This window comes from Oncorhynchus gorbuscha, linkage group LG10 (genome assembly GCF_021184085.1).
Source record: "Oncorhynchus gorbuscha isolate QuinsamMale2020 ecotype Even-year linkage group LG10, OgorEven_v1.0, whole genome shotgun sequence".
In the NCBI taxonomy this organism is placed as follows: domain Eukaryota; kingdom Metazoa; phylum Chordata; class Actinopteri; order Salmoniformes; family Salmonidae; genus Oncorhynchus; species Oncorhynchus gorbuscha.
Window position 1 is genome coordinate 40,792,155 of NC_060182.1, and position 19,562 is coordinate 40,811,716.

The following is a 19,562-nucleotide window of genomic DNA, read 5'->3' on the forward strand; positions in this document are numbered from 1 at the left end:
TCACACTTTCCATGGCCAATGTGAGTAAGACCTTTAAACAGGTTAACATTCTTAAGGCCGCAGGGCCAGAGGAATCACTAGGACAAATACTCAGTGCATGCAGTGACCAGCTGGCAAGTGTCTTCACTGACATTTTAACCTCTCCCTGACACAGTCTGTAATACCTACATGTTTCAAGCAGACGACCATAGTCCCTGTGCCCAAGAACACCAAGCTAACCTGTCTAAATTACTATAGCCCCGTAGCACTCACATCTGTAGCCATGAAATGCTTTGAAAGGCTGGTCATATCAACGCCACTATCCCAGACACACTAGACCCACTCCAATTCGCATTCCGCCCCGACAGATCCACAGATTCTCTATTGCACACTTCCCTTTCCCACCTGGACAAAAGGAACACCTCTGTGAGAATACTGTTCATTGACTATTCATTGACAGCTCAGCATTCAACATCATAGTGCCCCCCCCAAGCTTACCAATAAGCTTTGGACCCTGGGACTAAACATTTCTTTCTGCAACTGGATCCTGGACTTCCTGACGGGCCGCACCCAGGTGGTGATGGTAGGCAACGACAAATCTGCCATACTAACCATCAACACGGGGGGCCCTCAGGGGTGCGTGCTTAGTCCCATCCTGTACCCCCTGCTTACCCACGACTGTGTGGTCGTGCATGACTCCAACACCATCATTAAGTTTGCAGATGACACAAAGGTGGTAGGCCTGATCACTGATGAGGATGACAGCCTATAGGGAGGAGGTCAGAGACCTGGCAGTGTGTTGCCAGGACAACAATCTCTCCCTCAATGTCAGCAAGACAAAGGAGCTGATCTTGGACTACAGGAAACATGGCCCAAACACACCAATACAGTCGTATTGGGCAAGGGCATGACAACGCCATTTCCCCCTCAAGAGGCTGAAAAGATTTGACATGGGCCATCAGATCCTCAAAAGTTTGACAGCTGCACCATTGAGAGAATATGACTGGTTGCATCACCACTTGGCAACTGCTTAGCATCCGACCGCAAGGCGCTAGAGAGGGTAGTGCGTACAGCCCAGTACATCGCTGGGGCCAAGTTCCCTGCCATCCAGGATTTCTATACCTGGCGGTGCAGAGAAAGTCCCTAAAAATGGTTGAAGACTCCAACAACCCAAGTCATAGACTGATCTGCATGTTGCCATATGGCAGGCGGTACCAGAGCGCCAAGTCTGGGACCAAAAGGATTCTGAAAAGCTTCTACCCCCAAGTCAAAAGACTACTGAACAGGTAATCAAGTGGCTACCCTGACTATTTGCAATGACTCCGCTTTTTTGTTGTTGCACTGACTCTCTTGCACCGGCTCTATGCACACTCACTGAACTCTACCCACACACTCAGACATACTACACCGACACTCCAATATACACTCACACACAGACACGCACGCACTCACAGACACTCACTCACAGACACTCACACACAGACACTCACACACAGACACTCTTTCACGCTCTCTTCATATATGCTGCTGCTACTCTGTTTATTATCTATCCTCATTTTTACCCCTACCTACATGTACATATTACCTCAATTACCTCAACTACCTCGTACCCCTGCACGTTGACTCAGTGCCAGTACTCTTTGTATATAGCCTCGTTACTGTTATTTTATCGTGTCACTATCCCCTTCTTTTATTTAGCAATTGTTTCTTCCGTTTTAAAAGTAAGCATAAACGGCAAAGTCTACACCGGTTATATTCGGCGCATGTGACACATACAATTTGTTTTCGATGTCTTAGGTTCATTTTCAACAGCATTTACTTGCAATCAACCCTGTTATAATGTCGGTCACCCATAAATGTTTCCACTGTATTGGTGTGGGCTGATGATGGAACTGTGCAGGGTATAGTATATAGGGTATATGTTCTAAATTGAGCAGCTGCTGAAAAATGAGCTCCTGTATATATTGAGATTTAAATGTTTTTTTAGAGTGAAGTACATCGAAAAAATCAAGAGAACTGCAAGACTCAATAGAAGACAAAACCAGGAACAAACCAAAAAAGATGGGCTTTTGAAAAATTAACTATTTTTCATAAAATTGTACAGTTATCTTAGCTAGTTGAATTGCTAGCAGAATTGTTTACTTGTTGCTAAGCAGTTGCTAGGGACTCTCCTGTAAGAAGCTAGCTAGCTTACAAAGAATAACAACAAAAAATATCTAGTTAACAGAAGAAAGGAAGACAAAATAAGGATAAAAGAAGGACAGAAGAAAAAGGAAAAGAAAGAGGACAACAAAGTGAAACAGTCAGCACTTCTATTGCAACTTCGTATTTCGTCGTCCTAACGTAGTCTACACTGCTATCTGCCCAGCAGCTAGCCAGCTAGCAAACGTCCACCGTCTACCGAATAGCAGCACTGTAGAAACTATTACACTCAACTGAACGACTTGATTAGTGTAGTGTTAGCTAGCTACATAGTTGTCTTTGCTGTCTTCGTATCCAAGATAATTGTGTAGTTTAGAGCGTGTAGTCTTAGAGTGATTATCTTAATTTACCGAGGTTAGCTAGCCAGCTATTTGTCGTCCTTAACGTAGGAGACTCTGCTAGCTAGCCAACAGCTAGCCAACGTCTACTGAATAGAACTTCCGCACTCAACAACCCGGTCGCATTCCGCTTCGCTCCACAGGTAGTATCACATTTTTCATTTACTTTCTTTACAGCACAACGGTTTGATTTGTTTGATCGTAGCTAGCTACATAGCTAGCTACATAGCCGTCTGTGTATCAAAGATAATTGTGTAGTCTAGAGCGATTTTCTAGGTTAGCTAGCCAGCTATTGTCGTTCTTTTAACGCAACGTAACGTAATCAACACTGCTAGCTAGCCAGCTAGCCCCGAATAGCAGCACTGTAGAAACTATTACACTCAACGGAACGACTTGATTAGTGTAGTGTCAACAACGCAGCCACTGCCAGCTAGCCTACAAAGTCAACAACGCAGCCACTGCCAGCTAGCCTACTTCAGCAGTACTGTATCATTTTAATCATTTTAGTCAATAAGATTCTTGCTACGTAAGCTTAACTTTCTGAACATTCGAGACGTGTAGTCCACTTGTCATTCCAATCTCCTTGCATTAGCGTAGCCTCTTCTGTAGCCTGTCAACTATGTGTCTGTCTATCCCTGTTCTCTCCTCTCTGCACAGACCATACAAACGCTCCACACCGCGTGGCCGCTGCCACCCTAATCTGGTGGTCCCAGCGCGCACGACCCACGTGGAGTTCCAGGTCTCCGGTAGCCTCTGGAACTGCCGATCTGCGGCCAACAAGGCAGAGTTCATCTCAGCCTATGCCTCCCTCCAGTCCCTCGACTTCTTGGCACTGACAGAAACATGGATCACCACAGATAACACTGCTACTCCTACTGCTCTCTCTTCGTCCGCCCACGTGTTCTCGCACACCCCGAGAGCTTCTGGTCAGCGGGGTGGTGGCATCGGGATCCTTATCTCTCCCAAGTGGTCATTCTCTCTTTCTCCCCTTACCCATCTGTCTATCGCCTCCTTTGAATTTCATGCTGTCACAGTTACCAGCCCTTTCAAGCTTAACATCCTTATCATTTATCGCCCTCCAGGTCCCCTCGGAGAGTTCATCAATGAGCTTGATGCATTGATAAGCTCCTTTCCTGAGGACGGCTCACCTCTCACAGTTCTGGGCGACTTTAACCTCCCCACGTCTACCTTTGACTCATTCCTCTCTGCCTCCTTCTTTCCACTCCTCTCCTCTTTTGACCTCACCCTCTCACCTTCCCCCTACTCACAAGGCAGGCAATACGCTCGACCTCATCTTTACTAGATGCTGTTCTTCCACTAACCTCATTGCAACTCCCCTCCAAGTCTCCGACCACTACCTTGTATCCTTTTCCCTCTCGCTCTCATCCAACACTTCCCACACTGCCCCTACTCGGATGGTATCGCGCCGTCCCAACCTTCGCTCTCTCTCCCCCGCTACTCTCTCCTCTTCCATCCTATCATCTCTTCCCTCTGCTCAAACCTTCTCCAACCTATCTCCTGATTCTGCCTCCTCAACCCTCCTCTCCTCCCTTTCTGCATCCTTTGACTCTCTATGTCCCCTATCTTCCAGGCCGGCTCGGTCCTCCCCTCCCGCTCCGTGGCTTGACGACTCATTGCGAGCTCACAGAACAGGGCTCCGGGCAGCCGAGCGGAAATGGAGGAAAACTCGCCTCCCTGCGGACCTGGCATCCTTTCGCTCCCTCCTCTCTACATTTTCCTCCTCTGTCTCTGCTGCTAAAACCACTTTCTACCACTCTAAATTTCAAGCATCTGCCTCTAACCCTAGGAAGCTCTTTGCCACCTTCTCCTCCCTCCTGAATCCCTCCTCCCCCCCCCTCCTCCCTCTCTGCAGATGACTTCGTCAACCATTTTGAAAAGAAGGTCGACGACATCCGATCCTCGTTTGCTAAGTCAAACGACACTGCTGGTTCTGCTCACACTGCCCTACCCTGTGCTCTGACCTCTTTCTCCCCTCTCTCTCCAGATGAAATCTTGCGTCTTGTGACGGCCGGCCGCCCAACAACCTGCCCGCTCGACCCTATCCCCTCCTCTCTTCTCCAGACCATTTCCGGAGACCTTCTCCCTTACCTCACCTCGCTCATCAACTTATCCCTGACCGCTGGCTACGTCCCTTCCATCTTCAAGAGAGCGAGAGTTGCACCCCTTCTGAAAAAACCTACACTCGATCCCTCCGATGTTAACAACTACAGACCAGTATCCCTTCTTTCTTTTCTCTCCAAAACTCTTGAACGTGCCGTCCTTGGTCAGCTCTCCCGCTATCTCTCTCAGAATGACCTTCTTGATCCAAATCAGTCAGGTTTCAAGACTAGTCATTCAACTGAGACTGCTCTTCTCTGTATCACGGAGGCGCTCCGCACCGCTAAAGCTAACTCTCTCTCCTCTGCGCTCATCCTTCTAGACCTATCGGCTGCCTTCGATACTGTGAACCATCAGATCCTCCTCTCCACTCTCTCCGAGTTGGGCATCTCTGGCGCGGCCCACGCTTGGATTGCGTCCTACCTGACAGGTCGCTCCTACCAGGTGGCGTGGCGAGAATCTGTCTCCTCACCACGCGCTCTCACCACTGGTGTCCCCCAGGGCTCTGTTCTAGGCCCTCTCCTATTCTCGCTATACACCAAGTCACTTGGCTCTGTCATAACCTCACATGGTCTCTCCTATCATTGCTATGCAGACGACACACAATTAATCTTCTCCTTTCCCCCTTCTGATGACCAGGTGGCGAATCGCATCTCTGCATGTCTGGCAGACATATCAGTGTGGATGACTGATCACCACCTCAAGCTGAACTTCGGCAAGACGGAGCTGCTCTTCCTCCCGGGGAAGGACTGCCCGTTCCATGATCTCGCCATCACGGTTGACAACTCCATTGTGTCCTCCTCCCAGAGCGCTAAGAACCTTGGCGTGATCCTGGACAACACCCTGTCGTTCTCAACTAACATCAAGGCGGTGGCCCGTTCCTGTCATGCCGGTGATAGAGGACCCAAAAGCGACTTAACAGAAACAGAGTTTATTCAAGTCCAAACAGGGAATAACAGAAATCCTCTAGTCTGTAGAGGGGAATAACAAGAGAAGCGGCCACAGACTGCAGGTCGCTTCGGGTAGGCGCAGGCCGTAGTTGACAGAGACACCTGCTCACACGCAGCATCTGATGAAGGCAAAAAACACGACAGGACAGGGCGAAACACAATCACAGCACGGTGAATACTAAACAAGGAACCGACGGGACAGGAACGGAACACAAAGGAATAAATAGGGACTCTAATCAGGGGAAAGGATCGGGAACAGGTGTGGGAAGACTAAATGATGATTAGGGGAATAGGAACAGCTGGGAGCAGGAACGGAACGATAGAGAGAAGAGAGAGCGAGAGAGTGAGAGAGGGAGGGGGAGAGAGAGGGATAGAAAGAGGGAAAGAACCAAATAAGACCAGCAGAGGGAAACGAATAGAATGGGGAGCACAGGGACAAGACATGATAATAAATGACAAACATGACAGTACCCCCCCACTCACCGAGCGCCTCCTGGCGCACTCGAGGAGGAATCCTGGCGGCAACGGAGGAAATCATCGATGAGTGAACGGTCCAGCACGTCCCGAGACGGAACCCAACTCCTCTCCTCAGGACCGTAACCCTCCCAATCCACTAAGTATTGGTGACCCCGTCCCCGAGAACGCATGTCCATGATCTTATGTACCTTGTAAATAGGTGCGCTCTCGACAAGGACGGGAGGGGGGAGGGAAGACGAACGGGGGTGCGAAGAAAGGGCTTAACACAGGAGACATGGAAGACAGGATGGACGCGACGAAGATGTCGCGGAAGAAGCAGTCGCACAGCGACAGGATTGACGACCTGGGAGACACGGAACGGACCAATGAACCGCGGAGTCAACTTACGAGAAGCTGTCGTAAGAGGAAGGTTGCGAGTGGAAAGCCACACTCTCTGGCCGCAACAATACCTTGGACTCTTAATCCTGCGTTTATTGGCGGCTCTCACCGTCTGTGCCCTGTAACGGCAAAGTGCAGACCTCACCCTCCTCCAGGTGCGCTCACAACGTTGGACAAACGCTTGAGCGGAGGGAACGCTGGACTCGGCAAGCTGGGATGAGAACAGAGGAGGCTGGTAACCCAGACTACTCTGAAACGGAGATAACCCGGTAGCAGACGAAGGAAGCGAATTGTGAGCGTATTCTGCCCAGGGGAGCTGTTCTGCCCAAGACGCAGGGTTTCTGAAAGAAAGGCTGCGTAGTATGCGACCAATCGTCTGATTGGCCCTCTCTGCTTGACCGTTAGACTGGGGATGAAACCCGGAAGAGAGACTGACGGACGCACCAATCAAACGACAGAACTCCCTCCAAAACTGTGACGTGAATTGCGGGCCTCTGTCTGAAACGGCGTCTAACGGAAGGCCATGAATTCTGAATACATTCTCAATAATGATTTGTGCCGTCTCCTTAGCGGAAGGAAGTTTAGCGAGGGGAATGAAATGTGCCGCCTTAGAGAACCTATCGACAACCGTAAGAATCACAGTCTTCCCCGCAGACAAAGGCAGACCGGTAATGAAGTCTAAGGCGATGTGAGACCATGGTCGAGAAGGAATGGGGAGCGGTCTGAGACGACCGGCAGGAGGAGAGTTACCCGACTTAGTCTGCGCGCAGTCCGAACAAGCAGCCACGAAACGGCGCGTGTCACGCTCCTGAGTCGGCCACCAAAAGCGCTGGCGAATAGACGCAAGAGTGCCTCGAACACCGGGATGACCAGCTAACTTGGCAGAGTGAGCCCACTGAAGAACAGCCAGACGAGTGGAAACAGGAACGAAAAGGAGGTTACTAGGACAAGCGCGCGGCGACGCAGTGTGCGTGAGTGCTTGCTTAACCTGTCTTTCAATTCCCCAGACTGTTAACCCGACAACACGCCCATAAGGAAGAATCCCCTCGGGATCAGTAGAAGCCACAGAAGAACTAAACAGACGGGATAAGGCATCAGGCTTGGTGTTCTTGCTACCCGGACGGTAAGAAATCACAAACTCGAAACGAGCGAAAAACAACGCCCAACGAGCTTGACGGGCATTAAGTCGTTTGGCAGAACGGATGTACTCAAGGTTCTTATGGTCTGTCCAAACGACAAAAGGAACGGTCGCCCCTCCAACCACTGTCGCCATTCGCCTAGGGCTAAGCGGATGGCGAGCAGTTCACGGTTACCCACATCATAGTTGCGCTCAGATGGCGACAGGCGATGAGAAAAATAAGCGCAAGGATGAACCTTATCATCAGACTGGAAGCGCTGGGATAGAATGGCTCCCACGCCTACCTCTGAAGCGTCAACCTCGACAATGAATTGTCTAGTGACGTCAGGAGTAACGAGGATAGGAGCGGACGTAAAACGTTCTTTTAGAAGATCAAAAGCTCCCTGGGCGGAACCGGACCACTTAAAACACGTCTTGACAGAAGTAAGAGCTGTGAGAGGGGCAGCAACTTGACCGAAATTACGAATGAAACGCCGATAGAAATTAGCGAAACCTAAAAAGCGCTGCAACTCGACACGTGACCTTGGAACGGGCCAATCACTGACAGCTTGGACCTTAGCGGAATCCATCTGAATGCCTTCAGCGGAAATAACGGAACCGAGAAAAGTAACGGAGGAGACATGAAAAGAGCACTTCTCAGCCTTAACGTAGAGACAATTCTCTAAAAGGCGCTGTAGAACACGTCGAACGTGCTGAACATGAATCTCGAGTGACGGAGAAAAAATCAGGATATCGTCAAGATAGACAAAAACAAAGATGTTCAGCATGTCTCTCAGAACATCATTAACTAATGCCTGAAAAACAGCTGGCGCATTGGCGAGACCGAACGGCAGAACCCGGTACTCAAAATGCCCTAACGGAGTGTTAAACGCCGTTTTCCACTCGTCCCCCTCTCTGATGCGCACGAGATGGTAAGCGTTACGAAGGTCCAACTTAGTAAAGCACCTGGCTCCCTGCAGAATCTCGAAGGCTGATGACATAAGGGGAAGCGGATAACGATTCTTAACCGTTATGTCATTCAGCCTCGATAATCCACGCAGGGGCGCAGAGTACCGTCCTTCTTCTTAACAAAAAGAACCCCGCCCCGGCCGGAGAAGAAGAAGGCACTATGGTACCGGCGTCAAGAGACACAGACAAATAATCCTCGAGAGCCTTACGTTCGGGAGCCGACAGAGAGTATAGTCTACCTCGAGGAGGAGTGGTCCCCGGAAGGAGATCAATACTACAATCATACGACCGGTGAGGAGGAAGGGAGTTGGCTCGGGACCGACTGAAGACCGTGCGCAGATCATGATATTCCTCCGGCACTCCTGTCAAATCGCCAGGTTCCTCCTGAGAAGTAGGGACAGAAGAAACGGGAGGGATGGCAGACATTAAACACTTCACATGACAAGAAACGTTCCAGGATAGGATAGAATTACTAGACCAATTAATAGAAGGATTATGACATACTAACCAGGGATGACCCAAAACAACAGGTGTAAACGGTGAACGGAAAATCAAAAAGAAATAGTCTCACTGTGGTTACCAGATACTGTGAGAGTTAAAGGTAGTGTCTCAAATTTGATACTGGGAAGATGACTACCATCTAAGGCAAACATGGGCGTAGGCTTGTCTAACGGTCTGAAAGGAATGTTATGTTTCCGAACCCATGCTTCGTCCATGAAACAACCCTCAGCCCCAGAGTCAATCAAGGCACTGCATGTAGCACCCGAACCGGTCCAGCGTAGATGGACCGACATAGTAGTACAAGATCTAGATGAAGAGACCTGAGTAGTAGCGCTCACCAGTAGCCCTCCGCTTACTGATGGGCTCTGGCCTCTTACTGGACATGAATAAACAAAATGTCCAGCAACTCCGCAATAGAGGCACAGGCGGTTGGTGATCCTCCGTTCCCTCTCCTTAGTCGAGATGCGAATCCCTCCCAGCTGCATGGGCTCAGTCTCAAAGCCAGAGGAGGGAGATGGTTGCGATGCGGAGCAGGGAAACACCGTTGATGCGAGCTCTCTTCCACGAGCCCGGTGACGAAGATCTACCCGTCGTTCTATGCGGATGGCGAGAGCAATCAAAGAGTCCACATCTGAAGGAACCTCCCGGGAGAGAATCTCATCCTTAACCACTGCGTGGAGTCCCTCCAGAAAACGAGCGAGCAGCGCCGGCTCGTTCCACTCACTAGAGGCAGCAAGAGTGCGAAACTCAATAGAATAATCCGTTATGGACCGTTCACCTTGGCATAAGGAAGCCAGGGCCCTAGAAGCCTCCCTACCAAAAACTGAACGGTCAAAAACCCGAATCATCTCCTCTTTAAAGTTCTGGAACTTGTTAGAGCAATCAGCCCTTGCCTCCCAGATAGCTGTGCCCCATTCTCGAGCCCGGCCAGTAAGGAGTGAAATGACGTAAGCAACCCGAGCTCTCTCTCTAGAGTATGTGTTGGGTTGGAGAGAGAACACAATCTCACACTGCGTGAGAAAGGAGCGGCACTCAGTGGGCTGCCCGGAGTAGCAAGGTGGGTTATTAACCCTAGGTTCTGGAGGCTCGGCAGGCCAGGAAGTAACAGGTGGCACGAGACGTAGACTCTGGAACTGTCCAGAGAGGTCGGAAACCTGAGCGGCCAGGTTCTCCACGGCATGGCGAGCAGCAGACAATTCCTGCTCGTGTCTGCCGAGCATGGCTCCTTGGATCTTGACGGCAGTGTAACGAGCGTCTGAAGTCGCTGGGTCCATTCCTTGGTCGGTTCCTTCTGTCATGCCGGTGATAGAGGACCCAAAAGCGACTTAACAGAAACAGAGTTTATTCAAGTCCAAACAGGGAATAACAGAAATCCTCTAGTCTGTAGAGGGGAATAACAAGAGAAGCGGCCACAGACTGCAGGTCGCCCGGGTAGGCGCAGGCCGTAGTTGACAGAGACACCTGCTCACACGCAGCATCTGATGAAGGCAAAAAACACGACAGGACAGGGCGAAACACAATCACAGCACGGTGAATACTAAACAAGGAACCGACGGGACAGGAACGGAACACAAAGGAATAAATAGGGACTCTAATCAGGGGAAAGGATCGGGAACAGGTGTGGGAAGACTAAATGATGATTAGGGGAATAGGAACAGCTGGGAGCAGGAACGGAACGATAGAGAGAAGAGAGAGCGAGAGAGTGAGAGAGGGAGGGGGAGAGAGAGGGATAGAAAGAGGGAAAGAACCAAATAAGACCAGCAGAGGGAAACGAATAGAATGGGGAGCACAGGGACAAGACATGATAATAAATGACAAACATGACAGTTCCTGTAGGTTCATGCTCTACAACATCCGCAGAGTACGACCCTGCCTCACACAGGAAGCGGCGCAGGTCCTAATCCAGGCACTTGTCATCTCCCGTCTGGATTACTGCAACTCGCTGTTGGCTGGGCTCCCTGCCTGTGCCATTAAACCCCTACAACTCATCCAGAACGCCGCAGCCCGTCTAGTGTTCAACCTTCCCAAGTTCTCTCACGTCACCCCGCTCCTCCGCTCTCTCCACTGGCTTCCAGTTGAAGCTCGCATCCGCTACAAGACCATGGTGCTTGCCTACGGAGCTGTGAGGGGAACGGCACCTCAGTACCTCCAGGCTCTGATCAGGCCCTACACCCAAATAAGGGCACTGCGTTCATCCACCTCTGGCCTGCTCGTCTCCCTACCACTGAGGAAGTACAGTTCCCGCTCAGCCCAGTCAAAACTGTTCGCTGCTCTGGCTCCCCAATGGTGGAACAAACTCCCTCACGACGCCAGGACAGCGGAGTCAATCACCACCTTCCGGAGACACCTGAAACCCCACCTCTTTAAGGAATACTTAGGATAGGATAAAGTAATCCTTCTCACCCCCCCTCCCCCTTAAAATATTTAGATGCACTATTGTAAAGTGGCTGTTCCACTGGATGTCATAAGGTGAATGCACCAATTTGTAAGTCGCTCTGGATAAGAGCGTCTGCTAAATGACTTAAATGTAAATGTAAATGTATAGTTGTTATACACCCAACACCCTGTACTGAGAGCTGGTATTGGCAGTATACTGTTACTGTACTCCCTGTATGGAAGTGCTAGGGGATATTCAAAGTCTCTCTCCACCATGGTCTTACCTGCGTTGCAGGGGTCGCTGATGTCCGAGGTGCCTGTATGGGGTCCACTGGGGTCGGACGGGGAGGGGGGGACAGGTGGGGCCGGCTTGTCACCCTCCTGGGGGCGACTCTTGGAGGTCTCGATGCCTTTGACTCTCCGGGCGTGGCGGTTGCCTTTGTAGTGGGCTTCTGCCTGGCTCTGTGTAGAGATGGAGAGATGGAGAATAGGATTTAGGCTCACGAAAACAACGGGTGAATAAAACACAGGATGGATACAAATTGACTGGGAAACAGAGGCCCAAAACACCATACACACCAGCCAATGAATGCAGTGCTCACAATGACGCAGTTTGATATAGTATACCTGCCATTGTGTGCCTGGGTACATTGATACATATCCGCGAATCCAAGAGTGATAAGCGCACACACACACACACACACACACACACACACACACACACACACACACACACACACACACACACACACACACACACACACACACACACACACACACACACACACACACACACACACACACACACACACACAACACACACACACACACACACACACACACACACACACACACACACACACACACACACACACACACACACACACACACACACACACACACACACACACACACACACAGTTTCGGTGTCTGGTATGTTATTCAATCTGCAACGGGGATAGGAGACAGGAGCCAGGCTGCAAAATGGCATGCATAGAGGACATAGCAGAGTGTAACATGTCATCTGATCACTAATACTCTAGGGAGTAATGATCTAGGCTGTGGAGGCAGGAGTTTTACCTGATCAAGGAAAACTTCCTGGTCCCCCCCCCCGCTTCCCCCTCCTCCACTCATGTCATTATACCAGACAGACATGATGAGAGACATGCCTGCAGTAAGGGGGGGGGGCATCTTGTCTGTCTATGGCCCCATAAGCCCCCTCACCCACCCAACCCCACACACACATCACCCTTGGGCCTCCTCATCTGACTGTGTAAATTATCAATGGGGAGGCCGGCATTCGCCGATCCTTCCACTCCGACAGAGCAAAACCTAACACCAGAATACCAAGGCTGCCTACAGCTTCTCCAATAAGCCTAGACAAACTCGGAGTTGATTGCTTACATTGAAATGCATATCCCTCTAAATATACGTGCCACTGGGCATTGGGTATCTATACCCTTTGTGGCAGTGGTGGGAGCTGGAAGGTGCAGGTGGATGGAAGTCTGGGGAATGTCCTGCAGTCCAACAGAAAGAAACTCAATCCACGTATCCATTCCAGTAGCACTGTTCTGGTTCATCTCCTGTTAATGTCTTGGTTCAGGAGTAAACAACAGAGGGAGTCATCCATTAAAAGGACGGGCCTGGAGTAGGGGACATTGCAGACAGAGACAGTCCCTGTCCTTTTGCAAGACTCTCCATCCACCCCTCACTTCTCACCACCAAACGCTTTTAGATACTGGCCACTATTTGGAGAAGTATGTACAGCTATACGTTTGTCTCAGCTCAGTGTGTTGATTGGCCAATTGGTCTCTGTCTGTCTGTATTAGTGTGGTTGTTTGGATGGACAGATTGACCTCTGCCTAGCTAGGTCTTGAGACACCTAGGAGCTGTTGCCCATGGTCTACTTCCTCATGATGGCCTGCTGCTGCAGCAGTGCTGTGCTTTACACACACACACACCCACACACACACACACACACACACACACACACACACACACACACACACACACACACACACACACACACACACACACACACACACACACACACACACACACACACACACACACACACACACACACACACACACACACACACACACACACACACACACACACACACACACACACACACACGTTGCCCCTCCGCTGTGCACTGTGAGCACTTCAAACAGATCATCTGGCAGCTAGCAGGATGAAAAAGGCATGCCCAAAGCCTCTGGAATGTTGATGTGTGTGTGTGTGTGTGTGCGGGTGTGTGTGTGTGTGTGCATACATTGGCCGGCCGAATAATTATTGTATCAAGATGATGATGATGATGATGATTATTAAGGCTTATAAAACAGGTCTGGAGAGCCGCTGACAGCTGCAACGGACAGGCGATGACAGGGACAGAGAAATCAAGTGGCACAGCACACCACACCACCGGCTAACTAGGGGCTCGGGGCAGGGGCTCAGTTATACTGGTTCGGTAGGGAAGGAGAGGAGGTGCGAGGATAGGAGGAGGACGGGAGGTGAGAGGGGAGAGGAGGGGGCCTTGACTGAGGCATTGTTGGACAGAAGGAGGGATGGTAGGCTGGGATGACTGAGGATAGACAGGCTTGACATTGGAGGAGAGGTGGAGAGAGGAGGTGAGAGAGCAGAGAGACGGCCTTGGCTGGATGGCTGGCCCGGACGGGGTGGGGAGATGAGAAGGGGGCAGAGGGAAAGAGGACCTAGGCTGGAGCTCCTGTGGTTTGGATGGCAATAGTCTGTGGTTAAGGCATCAGGCTCCCTAGTGGCGCAGTCGTCTAAGGCGTCACTACAGACCCTGGTTTGATTCCGGGTTGTATTACAACCGGCCGTGATCGGAAGTCCCATAGGGCAGTGCACAATTGGCCCAGCATCGTCCGGTGTAGGGGAGGGTTTGGCCATTGTAAATATTAGGTACACTACTGGTCAAAAATGTTAAAACACCTACTCATTCAAGGGTTTTTCTTTATTTTTTTTACTATTTTCTACATTGTAGAATAACAGTGAAGATGTCAAAACGATGAAATAACACATATGGAATCATGCACAGAGAGAAGACAGCACAGAGAGGGGTTGTGGGGGGTTGGCAGAGGTTATGGGAGAAGATAATGGCTGGCCAGAGAGACGGAGGACAAGAAGAAGAACAATGCAGGAGGAAAGGAAGAAAGAACAAGAATGAGAGACAGAAAGAAAGAGAGCAACACGAGAGAAAAACGTAGACTGAAAAAGACCGCATAGCTTATCGAGAGGTCAGAGAGAAGCAACATGTGATATAGAGATAAGTGATTGTAATCAGCATATTGAGGGTGCATGTGCTGCAAAGTATGGATACTGAGAAAGGAGCTGTGGCACAAGGACACACATTGCAATGCAGCAGCTCCAGATGAGCATAGAGAGGAGAGAGGAGGGGCAGGACCAGCTGGGTCATGCTGCAGCACTAAGTGACGTTGACCAATGCAGCGTGAAACTGGCCTGTGACATCACTCATGTCCTGAAGCAACTCACAGCAAGGTTATTCCCCCCCATCGCCGTCAACCCCACACACAGGCAGGGCGAGAGATATTGGGCGCTGGCGACACACACACACCATACGCACCGATCGGGGACACTAGAGGTTGATGCCACATCACCCCCCTCTCCACATCTCTACCCTTTCTCACCCATCTCTCCACCTCTCTACCATCTCTCACCCATCTCTCCACATCTCTACCCTCTCTCACCCATCTCTCCACATCTCTACCCATCTCTCCATATCTCTATCCTCTCTCTCTCACCCATCTCTCCACCTCTCTACCCTCTCTCACCCATCTCTCCACATCTCTACCCTCTCTCACCCATCTCTCCACCTCTCTACCCATCTCTCCATATCTCTATCCTCTCTCTCTCACCCATCTCTCCACCTCTCTACCCTCTCTCACCCATCTCTCCACATCTCTACCCTCTCTCACCCATCTCTCCACATCTCTACCCATCTCTCCATATCTCTATCCTCTCTCTCACCCATCTCTCCACCTCTCTACCCTCTCTCACCCATCTCTCCACATCTCTACCCTCTCTCACCCATCTCTCCACTTCTCTACCCATCTCTCCATATCTCTATCCTCTCTCTCACCCATCTCTCCACCTCTCTACCCTCTCTCACCCATCTCTCCACATCTCTACCCTCTCTCACCCATCTCTCCACCTCTACCATCTCTCACCCATCTCTCCACCTCTACCATCTCTCACCCATCTCTCCACATCTCTACCCATCTCTCCATATCTCTATCCTCTCTCTCTCACCCATCTCTCCACCTCTCTACCCTCTCTCACCCATCTCTCCACATCTCTACCCTCTCTCACCCATCTCTCCACCTCTACCCTCTCTCACCCATCTCTCCACCTCTCTACCCATCTCTCCACGTCTCTACCCTCTCTCACCCATCTCTCTACCCTCTCTCACCCATCTCTCCACCTCTCTACCCTCTCTCACCAATCTCTCCACATCTCTGCCCTCTCTCACCCATCTCTCCACCTCTACCCTCTCTCACCCATCTCTCCACGTCTCTACCCTCTCTCACCCATCTCTCCACCTCTCTACCCTCTCTCACCAATCTCTCCACATCTCTGCCCTCATCTCTCCACGAGAGGTTGAACGATTTATCGGAATGGCCGATTAATTAGGGCCGATTTCAAGTTTTCATAACAATCGTAAATCGGTATTTTTGGACACCGATTTTGCCAATTTTTTACACCTTTATTTAATCCTTATTTAACTAGGCAAGTCAGTTAAGAACACATTCTTATTTTCAATGATGGCCTAGGAACGGTAGATTAACTGCCTCGTTCGGGGGCAGAACGACAGATTTTCACCTTGTCAGTTCGGGGGATACAATCTTACAGTTAACTAGTCCAACGCAATAACGACCTGCTTCTATCTTGTTGTGGAGACTGCCTGTTACACGAATGCAGTAAGCCAGGGTAAGTTGCTAGCTAGCATTAAACTTATCTTATGAAAAACAATCAATCACTCATAATCACTAGTTAACTACACATGGTTGATGATATTACTAGATATTATCTAGCGTGTCCTGCGTTGCATATAATCTGACTGAGCATACAAGCATACAAGTATCTAAGTATCTGACTGAGCGGTGGTAGGCAGAAGCAGGCGTGTAAACATTCATTCAAACAGCACTTTCGTGCGTTTTTCCAGCAGCTCTTCGTTGTGCATCAAGCATTGCACTGTTCAACTCCCGAGATGAGGCTGGTGTAACCGAAGTGAAATAGCTAGCTAGTTAGCGTGCGCTAATAGAGTTTCAAATGTCACTCGCTCTGAGCCCGTGGTTGTATCCCTTGCCCTGCATGGGTATCACTGCTTTGAGGGTGGATGTTGTCGTTGTGTTCCTGGTTCGAGCCCAGGGAGGAGCGAGGAGAGGGACGGAAGCTATACTGTTACACTGGCAATACTAAAATGCCTATTAGAACATCCTATAGTCAAAGGTTAATGAAATACAAATGGTATAGAGGTAAATAGTCCTATAATTCCTATAATAACTACAACCTAAAACTTCTTACCTGGGAATATTGAAGACTCATGTTAAAAGGAACCACCAGCTTTCATATGTTCTCATGTTCTGAGCAAGGCACTTAAACGTTAGCTTCTTTACATGGCACATATTGCACTTCTACTTTCTTCTCCAACACTGTGTTTTTGAATTATTTAAACCAAATTGAACATGTTTCATTATTTATTTGAGGCTAAATTGAATTTATTGATGTATTATATTAAGTTAAAATAAGTGTTCATTCAGTATTGTTGTAATTGTCATTATTACAAATAAATAAATTATTATTAAAAAAGAAATAAAAATTGTCCGATTAATCGGTAGCGGCTTTTTTGGTCCTCCAATAATCGGTATCGGTATCGGCGTTGAAAAATCATAATCGGTCGACCTCTACTCTCCACCTCTCTACCCTCTCTCACCCATCTCTCCACCTCTCTGCCCCTTTAATCAGAGTGCAACAGGGCTGTCACAGACCATGGCATAACCCTGGCCCTTGACGAATGCATCTTATGATAAGTAGTGGCAGCCAATTTCAGGCTTTCTGCACTGTAAATAATAGAGAGAGCCTGAGAGCGCAAGAGAGAGCAAGAGAGAGCAAGAGAGAGAAAGAGACAGAGGGAGCGAGAGAAAAAGAGAGAGAGAGAAAGAGATTGAGAAAGATGGGAAAAGAGCTAGAGCACGAGAGACCGAGAGAGAATGACAGACAGTCAGAGAGGAATATGAATGAGGCAATGAAGCATGAAATGGCTTGACTGACTTGAGCACAGATGGGAGGGGGGGGGGGGCTGAGGAAGATGAGATAAGCGTTTGAAGAAGTACTATATCTGCTGAGGGTATGGTGATAGGGTCAGAGGCCACTTGTTTCTCTGGGCTGTACCAGGCAGATGTTTCTCTGATTAAAAGAGAGGCTTTATCTTAAAGATTAACACTGATATGAGAACTGTCAGTGTCATCTAGAATGTTAACTTCCATACTGTACTATGTCGTTGGAAAAAGCTTTGGTGGAAGCACAGTCCTTACCCTATTTTCCATCGCGTAGCGTAGTGTGCAGTAAGGCCATTCACCTGCTTGGAATAAACATGTGTGTTGGCCCGTGACAGTAAGAAGGGACTGCAACAGAAGTCCCTAAGCGTGACACGCACACACCCACAGAGCACTGTAGGGAGGAACACATGCATGGATGCATGTGTGAACGCACGTACGTACACACGCAAAACACAGCGAGGCAGCTACTGGTCGTGCTGGGAGTCGGGGGTCATAGATGGCCCGACAACGCTCGTGTCCTGAGCTCTTTATTGGACGGTATGTGTAAATATTTACCAGCATGTTTATGTGTCAGACCTGATTGGCTGAGAGGTCACATTCTAGGCTATAAACAGAGAGCTTATACCCTGCAAGTCCCTGGTCGCTGGCATTTATGTTGAAGACATCAGACCTGGGTTCAAATGCTATTAGAAATCATTTCAAGTACTTTAGCCGTGCTTTATTGAGCTTGCCGGGCGTAATGGAACAAAAAAAGAACAATCCCAGACGTGAGAATCTCACCCACTTGGCACTCCGAGGCAGGCTCAAGCAAAAGCTCAAAATAGTTGAAAGATTTCAAATCCTATTTGAATCCAGGTCTGAGACATGCACTTCACTCTTACTACACTTCATACCTATGCAACGATGGCATTTAGTCCATGGAATCAGGTCTCATATGTGGCCATCTATTTCAGATATGGGAGTAATAAAGTATACGGATCACGAAGACGGGTAAATTAGCTTGAATAAAAATATCCATCACAAATGCGAACAACACCGCCTAATAGTTTGATAGCCAGGGTCAAGTTTCCAAATGAATAACAGACACAGACATCACCCTTATTCAGCTGTTTTCTGTGTGGGCGTAGCAGCCTAAGCTATGACTACATTCCCTTTCACAGTGTAGCCTACGTGGGATCTCCGTGGGAATTGAACCCACAGCCTTGGCACTGCCAGTGACGCACAATTACCAACAGAGCCACGCAAGATCTGAAGTGTCCTACAGAGGCCTAGGGAGGGCTTTACCTCTGCTCAATGCGGCCTAGACTAGTACAGCTCCACCGCCACAGAAACCACAAGCAGGCCATGATTGTAGGCCTGCTCAGTTAAAATAGAAATGGTTTACTGGGTTGACACTATTATCATGGAAGTGTTATGGGGCACTCCCTAAGTCCTCCCTAGTCCCTGTGTGGGGTTGGGATATGGGAAAAGATCCACCCTGGCTTTGAACTGAAGTCTATGCCGCAATAATATTTTTCCCATAACAGCCGACTTTAAAATGTTTCACTATAGGCCTGCAGACGAAAGTATTATTTGCTGATGTACACGTTGATGGTGTGATTTGCTAAGATACGGGACGCTTTGTTAACTGGGAGCTTCTAAAGCATTCAGAGAATGCTGGCGACACGGGACATTAATCCTACCCACTCCCTCACATCACACACAGCACATTCGTGAAATCATTCACGCACATTTTGCATTGCAACATTGCACATCGAGATAAACCTAGTCCCTGTGTCCTGCTTCTCAAGTCCGGCTGGATGCCCATTTCAAAAAGGAGATAAACTGGTCC

General features: G+C 49.3%; 1 protein-coding gene across 4 annotated transcripts in view; it reads right to left on the bottom strand.

Moving 5' to 3' along the window:
- znf385a (zinc finger protein 385A) overlaps positions 1-19,562 on the bottom strand; it is a 154,741-nt gene that overhangs the window by 36,280 nt on the left and 98,899 nt on the right. For all 4 annotated transcript variants that reach the window (XM_046366109.1, XM_046366108.1, XM_046366110.1 and 1 more), the window contains one exon: positions 11,690-11,867. In XM_046366109.1, coding sequence (XP_046222065.1) covers positions 11,690-11,867 — 178 coding nt within the window. The remainder of the gene's footprint in view (positions 1-11,689; positions 11,868-19,562) is intronic.